This window comes from Triticum dicoccoides, chromosome 5B (genome assembly GCF_002162155.2).
Source record: "Triticum dicoccoides isolate Atlit2015 ecotype Zavitan chromosome 5B, WEW_v2.0, whole genome shotgun sequence".
Classification (NCBI taxonomy): Eukaryota; Viridiplantae; Streptophyta; class Magnoliopsida; order Poales; family Poaceae; genus Triticum; species Triticum dicoccoides.
In genome coordinates, this window is record NC_041389.1 from 320,010,619 (window position 1) to 320,026,081 (window position 15,463).

General features: G+C 43.4%; 1 protein-coding gene across 5 annotated transcripts; it reads right to left on the reverse strand.

Moving 5' to 3' along the window:
• Positions 1-1,355: 1,355 nt before the first annotated feature.
• Positions 1,356-4,037, reverse strand: LOC119308673 (neural Wiskott-Aldrich syndrome protein-like). Of its 5 annotated transcripts, none has more exons than XM_037584802.1 (4): positions 3,611-4,037; positions 3,343-3,531; positions 1,808-1,952; positions 1,356-1,511 (listed from the first exon to the last, which is right to left on the reverse strand). In XM_037584802.1, the coding sequence occupies exons 1-4, from the start codon at positions 3,830-3,832 to the stop codon at positions 1,453-1,455; spliced, it is 615 nt and encodes a 204-aa protein (XP_037440699.1). In that variant the 5' UTR covers positions 3,833-4,037; the 3' UTR covers positions 1,356-1,452. The 5 variants fall into 5 exon arrangements, 4 of the variants coding, with proteins under 4 accessions (XP_037440699.1, XP_037440700.1, XP_037440698.1 ...); XM_037584803.1 differs by having other exon boundaries at positions 1,356-1,527; XR_005150234.1 differs by having other exon boundaries at positions 1,356-1,527; positions 2,129-4,037.
• Between the last annotated feature and the right edge of the window lie 11,426 nt (positions 4,038-15,463).

The window sequence follows — 15,463 nt, forward strand, 5'->3', positions numbered from 1 at the left end:
CCTTGGTCATGCCGGTTTTTATAGGAGGTTCATTAAGGACTTTTCTAAAATCTCTAGGCCTCTGACTAATTTATTGCAAAAAGATATTCCTTTTGTCTTTGATGATGATTGTGTAGAAGCATTTGAAATACTTAAAAAAGTTTTGATCGCTGCACCTATTGTTCAGCGTCCTGATTGGAATTTACCTTTTGAAATTATGTGCGATGCTAGTGATTATGTTGTAGGTGTTGTTCTAGGGCAAAGAGTCGATAAGAAATTGAATGTTATCCAGTATGCTAGTAAGACTCTTGATACTGCCCAGAGAAATTATGCTACTACTAAAAATGAATTCTTAGCAGTTGTGTTTGCATGTGATAAGTTTAGACCTTATATTGTTGATTCTAAAGTTACTATTCACACTGATCATGCTGCTATTAAATATCTCATGGAAAAGAAAGATGCTAAGCCTAGACTCATTAGATGGGTTCTCTTGCTCCAAGAATTTGACTTGCATATTATTGATAGAAAGGGAGCTGAGAACCCCGTTGCAGATAACTTGTCTAGGTTAGAGAATGTTCTTGATGACCCACTGCCTATTAATGATAGCTTTCCTGATGAACAATTAGTGGTCGTTAATGCTTCTCGTACTGCCCCTTGGTATGCTGATTATGCTAATTACATTGTTGCTAAATTTATACCGCCTAGTTTCACATACCAGCAAAAGAAAAAGTTTTTTTATGATTTAAGACATTACTTCTGGGATGATCCACACCTTTATAAAGAAGGAGTAGATGGTGTTATTAGACGTTGTATGCCTGAGCATGAATAGGAACAGATCCTACGCAAGTGTCACTCTGAATCCTATGGAGGACACCATGCTGGAGATAGAACTGCACACAAGCACTACAGGAATCAGCTACTTTGCCATCTGCCACGGCGGACGGCAAAGGTCTTTGCCGTCCGCCGCGGACGGCAAAAGGGGACGGCAAAGTAGGGGACGGCAAAGAGCTACTTTGCCGTCTGCTTCGAGCGGCTAACGGCAAAGGGGCCTTTGCCATCAGCAGCGGACGGCAAAAAATGTAGACGGCAATAAATGCGTTGTTACTCCGTTAGGTGGTTAACGGCAGGCCTTTGCGGTCCGCCGCGGACGGCAAAGGGCATGGCTCTTTGCCATCAGCTGGCAGACGGCAAAGGCTGCCATCTGCTGGCAGATGGCAAAGAGCCTATATTGCCCCATTTAATTCTGTTTTTTCTTATATCAATTCATTTTCACATAAAATCTCTCTCTCTCTATCTCTCTCTCTCTCACACACACACGCGCACATGTATCACCAATATAACATATCCAACACATATTACCAATAGTCATGAACACATATATATCCAACACATATTACCAATAGTAGCAAGTTTCATCCATACATATACATAGTTCCATCAATATTACACAGTTTCATCCATAGGTAGCAAGTTTCACGAAGTCAAAACTATCTTATTACTAAGATCTTCTCTGGATCTTCTTTTCTTCCAACCTGCATAACAAAAACACTAAGAAAGAGAGAATGAGTTAGGAGTAGAAATGTAGCATTTCACTTGGTGAAATGAATGCTGTAGGAGCCAGCACTTCAGATCAAGACAATCTTAAATTAGTGTAAAGTTATGACAGATCCGTGCATGTGTACATAAAGCAATTAACCATAGTTGTACGTCCTAGCTACTCTAGCAAATACTCCTACTCTATTGCAATACAGAAGAACATTGTGCTGCTGTAGTAAGTAGAGGAGTAGGAACAACATGCTGCCTGTGGGAAACTGATCCAAGGACGCACCTGGTGGCCGATGGGCTTGGCCGGCGCTACTCCGGCGAGGGGCGTCACTGCGGCAAGGAGGAGGCCCGTGCAGCAAGGAGGGGGCCCGTGCGGCGAGGAGGATGCTACTCCCAAGACTCCCATGCATGTCGTCCTCAAGATTTACCTAAAACATATAAGCAACAAGGATGAGTACAAAGACTCAGCAAGTTCATAAAGGAATAATAAACAGTACTCATATCAATATACCAAGACTCGGTTAACACCATACACTCATTAGTGTTCAACACATATAATGGTGCCCTACATGCCTACATGCTCATCTCATTTCATTGTGTATACCGGTATAGCTTGACTGGACGCCCGTCGACATCCACTCACTCCAATATGTGGAGATTGCCTCCAAAGTAGGTCTCAACCCAACAATGAAGGTCTCAATGTTCCCACCAAGGTAGTGCACGCCTTCATTCACTATCATCATGAGTGCAAGTATGCAAATGCAAGCATAGTACTTGAATCAACATATCATGGTCATCGTCATCGCCATCATAATAAACATCATTGACATGGAAGATATCATAAATAAAAATGGAATGTAGAGATTATGCAAGTCATTATCCCGTCGTGAACTTACCTCAACCGCGGGGCACAAATTGTGAGGCAAACGGTTCCGAACCCGAAGTACCCACACTTGTCATCAAGCATATATCTCAGTCACAGCAAAGCATGGTCTCAACACATAAGAATATATAATTTAGTGGCGCTCCTACGTACAAGACCCCAGCTCATGCGTATGTTATCACATTATAAGTCCTCATATCATCAACGATGACAAAATCTTAGTATAAGTCTAGTTACAATCACCAAATCAAACGTAAAATTCTGTCCAACATAGTACAGTCATCTTAATAATTCCATAGGATTTAGTGTATAACATGAAATCTAACAAATAATATATGTTTAAGCATCTGCAGAATATCCTCTACAATTTTTGTGTTGTGACTTTAATTTAATTAAACCTCTAGCATGGCCTAAACTGCCATACAACAAATTCTGCACCCCAGGAACATAAATTTCGGGACAGAAAACTAAAATGATGGCTGCTCTCAAACCGTACATCCAAACGAAGCAAATAAGTACTCTACGGAAACCTTGGGACTTTATCTAAAACTTATGTAAAGGGGCCAACTCTAAATTCTAAGCTAGCTAACTCATTTTTTAGATAGAAGCTTGCTGTCCAGAACTGTCAGGCACTGCAGTTTTTAACTGAACCAAGTTCAGTGATGTACAGCAAGGGAAAACCAGTGTACAAGAGCATTTCTAATCCTCACATGTAAGATAAAACAGAATTATAACTTGCAAACTAACTCCTCTCCCCAGGTTTAATTGCTTACACGCATATAGACATGTTCGACAAGCTGTTGGCATACCTGAACAGGCAAAACAGGCCACATCAAACAATCCAGCCAAGATGCTATCCCACCTACAGGAACTATGTTGCTCCAGCGCTAAAGATCGAACCAAGAGTGACACAAGGAGCTAGAGAAGCAACAGACCGGGGGTGGGCCGATGGCCAGCAGCAGCCCGTGCTCCACCGGCAGCTGCGGCGGCCACGAAGACGCAAGGAGCAGGGGAGCGGGAGCAGCCTCCACACGGCACCGACCACGACGAGAAGCGGCGCCAAGAACAACAGCAATCTCACAGCGATGGCAATCACGCCACCAGCAGCAGCAGCGACCTGACGGCTGCGGCCTCCCATGGATAAGATGAGAGGAAGACTTGGAAAGGGGAATAGAAGAAAAACAGGGCTTGAGCACAGCGTACAGCGGAGCAACGGGCACGAGGCAGCGTGGGGTGGCGGCGGCGACGCGGGGACCCTGGCGGGGCGCAGAGGAGCTCGGTGCTCAGCTCCCATGGCGGCGGCGGATCTCGAGGTCGGGGCGACCGGCGACGAGCCTTCCGCGGCGGGGCGGCGAGCTTGTGGGGAGGTGGCGGCGACGCGGGGACGTTGGCGGGGCGCAGAGGAGCTCGGTGCTCGGCTCCCATGGCGACGGCGGATCTCGAGGTCGGGGCGACTCGCGACGAGGCTTCCGCGGCGGGGCGGTGAGCTTGTGGGGAGGTGGCGGCACGCGACGTGGCGCAGGAGGCAGCGCGAGGCGGCGGGGCTCCTGGGGTCCGGTGAGGTGGCGGCGTGCACCGGCGGGCGGAGGCAAGGTGGCGTAGCGGTGCGGGGTCGAGGGAGGCATGGTCGGGCGGCGCTCGGCTGTGGGGCAGGGGCGGAGAGAGGGGATAGATAGAGGAGGTGGGGCCAACGATTTTTATTTTACCCGAAAAAAAAGGTAGCCCCCTCTTTGCCAGCAGATGGCAAAGAATTTTTGCCGTCCGCTGGCAGACAGCAAAGATTCTTTGCCGTCCGTCAGCAGACGGCAAAGAAATGACAGATGGCAAAAACCTTCTTTGCCGTCTGCTAGCAGACGGCAAAGAAATGACAGATGGCAAAGACCTTCTTTGCCGTCTGTCAGTTCTTTGTCGTCTGTTGTTTGGTAGCTGATGGCAAAGACCTTCTTTGCCGTCCGCAAGCAAACGGCAAAGAACTGGCAGATGGCAAAATCCCTGATTCCAGTAGTGAAGGTACTACAATCTGGTTTTTATTGGCCTACTCTCTTCAAAGATGCTCGTAAGTTTGTCTTATCTTGTGATGAATGTCAAAGAATAGGTAACATTAGTAGACGTCAAGAAATGCCTATGAATTATTATCTTGTTATTGAACCATTTGATGTTTGGGGATTTGATTATATGGGACATTTTCCTGCTTCTAATGGTTATACACATATTTTAGTTGCTGTTGATTACGTTACTAAGTGGGTAGAAGCCATTCCAACTAGTAGTGTTGATCATAATACTTCTATTAAAATGCTTAAAGAAGTTATTTTTTCGAGGTTTGGAGTCCCTAGATATCTTATGACTGATGGTGGTTCACATTTTATTCATGGTGCTTTCCGTAAGATGCGTGCTAAGTATGATGTCAATCATAGAATCGCATCTCCTTATCATCCGCAGTCTAGTGGTCAAGTAGAGTTGAGCAATAGAGAGCTCAAATTAATTTTGCAAAAGACTATGAATAGATCTAGAAAGAATTGGTCCAAAAAACTTGATGATGCATTATGGGCCTATAGAATTGCATACAAAAATCCTATGGGTATGTCTCCATATAAGATGGTCTATGGAAAAGCGTGTCATTTACCTCTTGAACTTGAACATAAGGCATATTGGGCTATTAAAGAGCTCAATTATGACTTCAAACTTGCCGCTGAGAAGAGGTTATTTGATATTAGCTCACTTGATGAATGGAGAACCCAAGCATATGAAAATGCCAAGCTATTCAAAGAAAAAGTCAAACGCTGGCATAATAAGAGGATACAAAAGTGTGAGTTTAACGTAGGAGACTATGTATTATTATTCAACTCTCGTTTAAGATTTTTTACAGGAAAACTTCTCTTAAAATGGGAAGGTCCTTACGTTATCGAGGAGGTTTATCGTTCTGGTGCCATAAAAATCAGCAACTTCGAAGGCACGAGTCCAAGGGTGGTAAACGGTCAAAGAATTAAACATTATATTTCAGGTAATCCTATTAATGTTGAAACTAACATTATTGAAACCGTAACCCCTGAGGAATACATAAAGGACACTTTCCAGAACGTTCCAGACTCCGAAAAGGTATAGGTATGTGGTACGGTAAGTAAACCGACTCCAAAACAACTCCAATGGCAATTTTTATCAGTTTTGGAATATTTAAGAATTTTAGGAAGAAAGAAGTAGTCCGAAAGGGACACGAGGCCCCCACGAGAGTGGAGGGCGCCCCCCCCCCTACTGGGCGCGCCCCCTGTCTCGTGGGCACCTCGTGTGCCTCCCGGACTCCGTTTTCTTGCACGTTACGTATTTCGGTCGATAAAAATTCATTATATATACTCCCGAAGGTTTTGACCACCGTATCACGCAAATATCCTCTGTTTTCATTTCGAGCTGTTTCTGTTTCAGATCTAGATCATCATGGTGTCTCCAAGCGCTCCCAAGGACAAGTTTTTCGAGAGGGTTATCAACCCCTATCTTGCGGAGGTGCTGCAACACCCTCAAACCATTGAGATGCGTGAGGGGGTGCTGCACATCCGCGATGTGGAGGAACCAAGGCGTACCGGGAGCGTGGAGACAAAGCTTAAAGCTGTGGAGCAGCAAGTTTTCAAGTGTCAAGGGATGGTGGAGCATGGACTCAACGCCAACCAGATGATGATCACGGAGTTCACCAACAACCATAAGCTGGATGCCAAAGTCATTGGGGAGACCATCTTCAAGCTTCAAGAGAAAATCGAGCACCTCCAAGCCCAGATCTATGACCTGCAAAACCAGAACTGTGAGTATGAATATAGATTCAAGAGGATGAGTTTGGCTGCAGATTTAAGGATCCCGGAGACTCGATCATCCTTCTATGATGGAGAGCCTATGCCTTGGAAGACAGACTATAAGCCTACATCATCAACTCCTACTCCACCACCTCCAAGGACATAATCACATGGGTATGGGCACTCCCCTTGGCAACTGCCAAGCTTGGGGGAGGTGCCCCGGTATCGTATCACCATCACACTCCTATCTTTACCGCTTTATTTAGTTCGATCCTTTTAGTAGTATCTTGATCTAGTAGATTGAAGTTTTGATATCAAGTAGTTTGAGTTTTGCATTGTGATCTCTTTTGTAATCGAGTCCGTGAGTTATCTATAATAAAGATTAGTGTTGAGTCAAGGGCTTTTCTTTGTTGCTACGATCTTGAGAAAGTAGAAAGAATAAAAGAGTTCATATTGATCTTTTGGATAGTGATAACTTCACACATACAAAGTATGAGGCATAAAAATTGTTGAGAGTTGATGAACATAGTTTTGGTCATCGTTGCAATTAATAGGAAGTGATAAAGAAAGAGGGGTTCACATACAAATATATTATCTTGGACACCTTTTAATAATTGGGAGCACTCATTAAGTATGACATGCTAAAAGAGTTGATGTTGGACAAGGAAGACAAGGTAATAGTTTATGTTTTCCGACATCTCAGTTAAAGTATATTGTCATTGACCTTCCAAACATGTTGAGCTTGCCTTTCCCCCTCATGCTAGCCAAATTCCTTGCACCAAGTAGAGATACTACTTGTGCTTCCAAACACCCTTAAACCCAGTTTTGCCATGAGAGTCCACCATACCTACCTATGGATTGAGTAAGATCCTTCAAGTAAGTTGTCATGTTGCAAGCAATAAAAATTGATATCTAAATATGTATGACTTATTAATGCAGAGAAAATAAGCTTTGTACGAACTTGTTGTGGAAGTAAAAAAGCGACGGACTGCATAATAAAGGTCCACATACAAGGGGCAATATAAAGTGACGTTCTTTTGCATTAAGATTTTGTGCATCAACCCTAAACGCACATGACAACCTTTGCTTCCCTCTGCGAAGGGCCTATCTTTTAATTTATGTTTTTACTTTATGCTAGAGTCAAGGTGATCCTCACCTTTCCCTTTTTCATTTTATCCTTTGGCAAGCTCCTCGTGTTTGAAAGATCATGATATATATATATATATATATATATATATATATATATATATATATATATATATATATATATATATATATATATATATATATATCCAATATCCAATTGGATGTAAGTTAGCATGGGCTATTATTGTTGACATTACCTAAAGGTGAATACGTTGGGAGGCAACACAATAAGCCCCTATCTTTCTCAGTGTCCGGCTGAAACTCCATAACCACAAGTACTGCGTGAGTGTTAGCAATTGTAGAAGAGTACGAGATAGTTGAGTATGTGAGCTTGCTAAAAATCTCTATTGTTGACCCTTTCTGATGTTATGATAAATTGCAATTGCTTCAATGACTGAGATTATAGTTTATTAGTTCCCAATGAAGTTTTTGAACCATACTTGACATTGTGAATTGGTTGTTACTTGAGCATAGGAAATCATATGATAAAATCTATTTATGTTGCTGTTTTAAGAATGATCATGATGCCTTCATGTCCGTATTTTATTTTTATCGACACCTCTATCTCTAAACATGTGGACATATTTTTCGATTTCGGCTTCCGCTTGAGGACAAGCGAGGTCTAAGCTTGGGGGAGTTCATACGTCCATTTTGCATCATGCTTTTATATCAATATTTATTGCATTATGGGCTGTTATTACACATTATATCTCAATACTTATGGTTATTTTCTCTTATTTTACAAGGTTTACCATGAAGAGGGGGAACGCCGGCAGCTGGAATTCTGGCTGGAAAAGGAGAAAACATTAGAAACCTATTCTGCACAGCTCCAAAAGTCCTGAAACTCCACGAAACATCTTTTTGGAATTAATAAGAATTATTGAGCAGAAGAAATACACCAGGGGGCCCACACCCTGTCCAGGAGACAGGGGGCGCATACCCCATATAGGGCGCGCCCCCTATCTCCTAGGCCCCCTGGTGGGCCTCCGGTGTCCATCTTCTACTATATCAGAGCTTTTACCCTAGAAAAAATCGTGGGCAAGCGTACGGGACGAAACTCCACCGCCACGAGGCGGAACCTTGGCGGAACCAATCTAGGGCTCTGGCAAAGCTGTTCTGCCGGGTTCACTTCCCTCCGGGAGGGGGAAATCATCACCAACGTCATCACCAACAATCCTCTCATCAAGAGGGGGTCAATCTCCATCAACATCTTCATCAGCACCATCTCCTCTCAAAACCCTAGTTCATCTCTTGTATCCAATCTTGTATTAAAACCACAAATTGGTACCTGTGGGTTGCTAGTAGTGTTGATTACTCCTTGTAGTTGATGCTAATTGGTTTACTTGGTGGAAGATCATATGTTCAGATCATTTATGCATATTATTACTCCTCTGATTATGAACATGAATATGCTTTGTGAGTAGTTACGTTTGTTCCTGAGGACATGGGTGAAGTCTTGCTATTAGTAGTCATGTGGATTTGGTATTCGTTCGATATTTTGATGAGATGTATGATGTCTTTTCCTCTAGTGGTGTTATGTGAACGTCAATTACATGACACTTCACCATTATTTGGCCCTAGAGGAAGGCATGGGGAAGTAATAAGTAGATGATGGGTTGCTAGAGTGACAGAAGCTTAAACCCTAGTTTATGCTTTGCTTCGTTAGGGGCTGATATGGATCCATATGTTCAATGTTATGGTTAGGTTTACCTTAATACTTCTTTTGTAGTTGTGGATGCTTGCAATAGGGGTTAATCATAAGTGGGATGCTTGTCCAAGTAAGGGTAGTACCCAAGTACCGGTCCACCCACATATCAAATTATCGAAGTACCGAACGTGAATGATATGAATGTGATGAAAACTAGCTTGACAATAATTCTCATGTGTCCTCGGGAGCTCCTTTCTCATTATTAGAAATTGTCCAGGCTTATCCTTTGCTACATAAAGGATTGGGCCACCTTGCTGCACTTTATTTACTTTATTTACTTGTTACTTGTTACCATTTATCTTATCACAAAACTATCTATCACCTACAATTTCAGTGCTTGCAGAGAAAACCTTACCGAAAACCGCTTATCATTTCCTTCTGCTCCTCGTTGGGTTCGACACTCTTACTTATCGAAAGGACTACGATTGATCCCATACACTTCTGGGTCATCACCCCCCTCCACTTATTCGTGCACCCACACACTCCATCTTCTTCCCAAAAAAATCCCCATCCAGCTCAAGCACGAGTTCTAACTCATTTTGCTGCGATTTTCGATCTCCTTGCTCAAAGCTCCATTCACAAAACTGCTTTGGGAGATTGTTGCTTGGTATGTGACTCCTCCATTGGTCCAATTAGTTTTTGTTCTAGTGCTTTATTCATTGCAAATTTTTGCTGCATAGGTGACCCTGTTCTTGAGCTTGCATGTCAAATTTATGAGGTCCCAAGTAATGCTAATGCATGATATAGGCTCTAGGCACTTGTAGGAGTAGTTGCTACCAATCTTGTTTAGTTTTATTCAGTTTTATTTTGAAGTTACTAAAATTTTAGAAATTTTTCAGAAAATGGAATATGTCTAGGAGAATGTATCAAGGTGGTTCCTCAATAAAGAAAGGACCCAGGCTTGCTATGCGTGAGCAATACGATGAACTACCAAGGGACACAGAAGTGCGAGCTTGTGAGTGACCATCAGACGATTTTATGGTCAATGCAGGCATTAAGGATGAATTTGACGCATATGTGCGTAATGCCGATCTTGAGGACTTCTTACAAGATAAGTGTACTCAGTACTATCAATTGACTGATTCATCTGTGAGAAGGTTTAAATATAAATGTTCACGTAATTGTCAGAGTGTCCTGTTTGATATTTATGATAAATCTTATACCATGGACTTAGAGGATTTTACAACTGCTTGCAAACTTCCACAGTGGGGCAATGTTAATGATCCCCACAAATCTGAATTTAGAGACTTTCTTGCTAGTATTACTGTGGGAGAATCTAGGGATATAGCACAAGCTAACATAGGGAGCATGCATTTCCTGTTATACATTATTTGATCTCTTCATTGGTAGATGCATTAATGGTAAATATGAAGCATGTCATATGTGTGTCCCTGATCTTTGTGTCCTCAAGAGCGCTGTGTTAGGTAATAAAGATTACAACTTGGGGGCAATAGTTGCATGTAGGTTGCAAAATAATGGTAGGGCTGGAGATTTATTTGGAGGAATTTATGCGACCCGTGTGGCTAATTATCTTGGTATAGCCCCATGAGAGGGGGATATGGTGTTGCCTCCTGGTTATTTAGATTATGACGCTATGGTCAAACATTGTTTTCTTTTGAGGAATGAACAATTCCTCCAGTTTCGACTAATCTTTGACATACATAGCTCTGTCCATTTTACTCTCCCTGCTCCTTTCCTTTTTGATTACCGGCAAAAGATATGTTGTTACCAGGGAGGAGGCAGCTGAACACGAGGGGAGAGCGGACGCGGCTCGCCAACAGGCCGCAGCTCGGGAGGCATTTGCTGCTGCATCTTAGTACGACCCCAGTTACAACTACGGATATCAGCCAGGCTACCCTTGGCCTTATACCAACTTAGGCGAAAAGCCTAAGATTGGGAGAGTACGTATTTCTCACCGACTTTACATTCATGTTCACACAGTATTCTAGTTGTCGATGCTCATACTCTTTCATTATATTATTCATGCTAGTTTAATTTTCTTTTTCTAGCTTTCTTCTTGTGTGTTTGATAAACCTTAAGAAAAACCAAAAAAATTAGTTAGTTTAATTTCCATGCTTGTAGTAGAAATTAAAATGAAAACCCAAAAAGATTTCTCATTCTTCTTCTTACTTGTTGGGAGCTTTCCCGTGTAAGTAGTTTTATTTTCTTTTCTTTCCTTTGGGGGTCGAGAGTAGAAGACCATATTGAAAATGTTTAGTGGCTCTCATATGCATGATTGTTGATTTAACTTGGAGCCCATATTACTCTGTCTTCTCTCTTGAGTTGAATGCTTGCAGATTCCAGCTTAGTCCAATGCACGTGCACTATTATTATTATACACATCGTTCGGTCGTGCAAGTGAAAGGCAATAATGACGATATATGATGCACTAGTTGAGATGAGAAAAGCTGGTATGAACTCGACCTCTCTTGTTTTTGTAAATATGATGAGTTCATCGTTCCTGATCCAGCTTATTATGAAGTAAACATATTTGCAATGACATTTAGAGATTATAGTTTCTTGTGCCATGCTTGATTAGCTATGAGTTATAATGGTTTACCTTGCGTGCCAACATGTCATTAAAATGATTGTGATGTGGTATGATGGGATGGTATCCTCCTTTGAATGAATTGAGTGACTTGACTTGGCACATGTTCACGCATGTAGTTGAAACAAATCAACATAGCCATCATGATATTTATGTTCATGGTAGATTATATCCTACTCATTCTTGTACTCGGTGTGAATTAATTTTAATGCATGTTCATGACTGTTGTCGCTCTCTCAGTTGGTCGCTTCCCAGTCTTTTGCAAGCCTTCACCTGTACTAAGCGGGAATACTACTTGTGCATCCAAACTCCTTAAACCCCAAATTTATTCCATATGAGTCCACCATACCCTCCTATATGCGGTATTTACCTACCGTTCCAAGTAAATTTGTATGTGCCAAACTCCAAACCTTCAAATGAAATTCTGTTTTGTATGCTCGTGCAGCTCATGTTTCAACTAGGGCTGGCTATATCTTCCATGCTAGGTGGGTTATTCTTGTTGGAAATATGCCCTAGAGGCAATAATAAAAGTATTATTATTATATTTCCTTGTTCATGATAATTGTCTTTTATTCATGCTATAACTGTATTATCCGGAAATCGTAATACACGTGTGAATACATAGACCACAATATGTCCCTAGTGAGCCTCTAGTTGACTAGCTTGTTGTGATCAACAGATAGTCATGGTTTCCTGGCTATGGACATTGGATGTCGTTGATAACGGGATCACATCATTAGGAGAATGATGTGATGGACAAGACCCAATCCTAAGACTAGCACAAAAGATCGTGTAGTTCATTTGCTAGAGCTTTGCCAATGTCAAGTATCTCTTCCTTTGACCATGAGATCGTGTAACTCCTGGATACCGTAGGAGTGCTTTGGGTGTATCAAACGTCACAACGTAACTGGGTGACTATAAAGGTGCACTACGGGTATCTCCGAAAGTATCTATTGTTTTATGCGGATCGAGACTGGGATTTGTCACTCCGTGTAAACGGAGAGGTATCTCTGGGCCCACTCGGTAGGACATCATCATATGCGCAATGTAACCAAGGAGTTGATCACGGGATGATGTGTTACGGAACGAGTAAAGTGACTTGCCGGTAACGAGATTGAACAAGGTATTGGATACCGACGATCGAATCTCGGGCAAGTAACATACCGATAGACAAAGGGAATTGAATACGGGATTGATTAAGTCCTTGACATCGTGGTTCATCCGATGAGATCATCGTGGAACATGTGGGAGCCAACATGGGTATCCAGATCCCGCTGTTGGTTATTGACCGGAGAACGTCTCGGTCATGTCTGCATGTCTCCCGAACCCGTAGGGTCTACACACTTAAGGTTCGATGACGCTAGGGTTATAAAGGAAGCTTGTATGTGGTTACCGAATGTTGTTTGGAGTCCCGGATGAGATCCCGGACATCACGAGGAGTTCCAGAATGGTCCGGAGGTAAAGATTTATATATAGGAAGTCCTGTTTCGGCCATCGGGACAAGTTTCGGGGTCATCGGTATTGTACCGGGACCACCGGAAGGGTCCCGGGGGCCCACCGGGTGGGGCCACCTGCCCCGGGGGGCCACATGGGCTGAAGTGGGAAGGGATCCAGCCCAAAGTGGGCTGGGGCGCCACTTCCCTCATGGCCCATGCGCCTAGGGTCAAAGGGGAACCCTAAGGAAGAGTCCTAGGAGGGGAAGGCACCTCCTAGGTGCCTTGGGGGGGAGGGAATCCTCCCTTGGCCGCCGCCCCTTTCCCATCTAGGGCTGGCCGCACCCCTTGGGGGTGGGAAACCCTAAAGGGGGCGCAGCCCTCCCCTTCCCCTATATATATGAGGCCTAGGGGCTGCCCATAACACGCGATTTGATCTCTCGTTGGTGCAGCCCTGCCCCTCTCCCTCCTCCTCTTCTCCCATGGTGCTTGGCGAAGCCCTGCTGGATTGCCACGCTCCTCCATCACCACCACGCCGTTGTGCTGCTGTTGGATGGAGTCTTCCTCAACCTCTCCCTCTCTCCTTGCTGGATCAAGGCGTGGGAGACGTCACCGGGCTGTACGTGTGTTGAACGCGGAGGTGCCGTCCGTTCGGCACTTGATCATCGGTGATTTGAATCACGACGAGTACGACTCCATCAACCCCGTTCACTTGAACGCTTCCGCTTAGCGATCTACAAGGGTATGTAGATGCACTCTCCTTTCTACTTGTTGCTGGTCTCTCCATAGATAGATCTTGGTGATTCGTAGGAAAATTTTTGAATTTCTGTTACGTTCCCCAACAGTGGCATCATGAGCTAGGTCTATTGCGTAGATTCTTTGCACGAGTAGAACACAAAGTAGTTGTGGGTGTTGATGTTGTTCAATATGCTTACCGTTACTAGTCCAATCTTGTTTCGACGGTATTGTGGGATGAAGCGGCCCGGACCGACCTTACACGTACTCTTACGTGAGACAGGTTCCACCGATTGACATGCACTTGGTGCATAAGGTGGCTAGCGGGTGCCAGTCTCTCCCACTTTAGTCGGAACGGATTCGATGAAAAGGGTCCTTATGAAGGGTAAATAGCAATTGGCATATCACGTTGTGGTCTTGCGTAGGTAAGAAACGTTCTTGCTAGAAACCCATAGCAGCCACGTAAAACATGCAACAACAATTAGAGGACGTCTAACTTGTTTTTGCAGGGTATGCCATGTGATGTGATATGGCCAAAAGGATGTGATGAATGATATATGTGATGTATGAGATTGATCATGTTCTTGTAATAGGATTCACGACTTGCATGTCGATGAGTATGACAACCGGCAGGAGCCATAGGAGTTGTCTTTATTTATTGTATGACCTGCGTGTCATTGAAGAACGCCATGTAAACTACTTTACTTTATTGCTAAACGCGTTAGTCATAGAAGTAGAAGTAGTCGTTGGCGTGACAACTTCATGAAGACACGATGATGGAGATCATGATGATGGAGATCATGGTGTCATGCCGGTGACAAGATGATCATGGAGCCCCGAAGATGAAGATCAAAGGAGCTATATGATATTGGCCATATCATGTCACTACTCTATTTGATTGCATGTGATGTTTATCATGTTTATGCATCTTGTTTACTTAGGACAACGGTAGTAAATAAGATGATCCCTTACAAAATTTCAAGAAGTGTTCTCCCCTAACTGTGCACCGTTGCTACAGTTCGTCGCTTCTAAGCACCACGTGATGATCGGGTGTGATGGATTCTTACGTTCACATACAACGGGTGTAAGACAGTTTTACACAGCGAAAACACTTAGGGTTAACTTGACGAGCCTAGCATGTGCAGACATGGCCTCGGAACACGGAGACCGAAAGGTCGAGCATGAGTCGTATAGTAGATACGATCAACATGAAGATGTTCACCGATGATGACTAGTCCGTCTCACGTGATGATCGGACACGGCCTAGTTGACTCGGATCATGTGATCACTTAGATGACCAGAGGGATGTCTATCTAAGTGGGAGTTCATAAGATGAACTTAATTATCTTGAACATAGTCAAAAGACCCTTTTGCAAATTATGTCGTAGCTCACGCTATAGTTCTACTGTTTAGATATGTTCCTAGAGAAAATATAGTTGAAAGTTGGTAGTAGCAATTATGCGAACAGTAGAAAGCTTATGTCCTTAATGCACTGCTCAGTGTGCTGAACCCCAAACGTCGTTTGTGGATGTTTCGAACATCGAACATACACGTTTTGATAACTACGTGATAGTTCAGTTAAATGGTTTAAGTAGAGGCACCAAAGACGTTTTCGAAACGTCGCGGAACATATGAGATGTTTCGAGGGCTGAAATTGGGATTTCAGGCTCGTGCCCACGTCAAGAGGTATGAGACCTCCGACGATTTTCT

Coding starts and splice junctions, on each gene's coding strand:
- LOC119308673 (XM_037584801.1), bottom strand. CDS start 3,832: ATGGGAGCCGAGCACCGAGCTCCTCTGCGCCCCGCCAACGTCCCCGCG. Junction 3,532..3,610: donor CTCGTGCCCGTTGCTCCGCT/GTACGCTGTGCT, acceptor GGGAGGCCGCAG/CCGTCAGGTCGCTGCTGCTG. Junction 1,953..3,342: donor TGGCCATCGGCCCACCCCCG/GTCTGTTGCTTC, acceptor TATATGTTTTAG/GTAAATCTTGAGGACGACAT.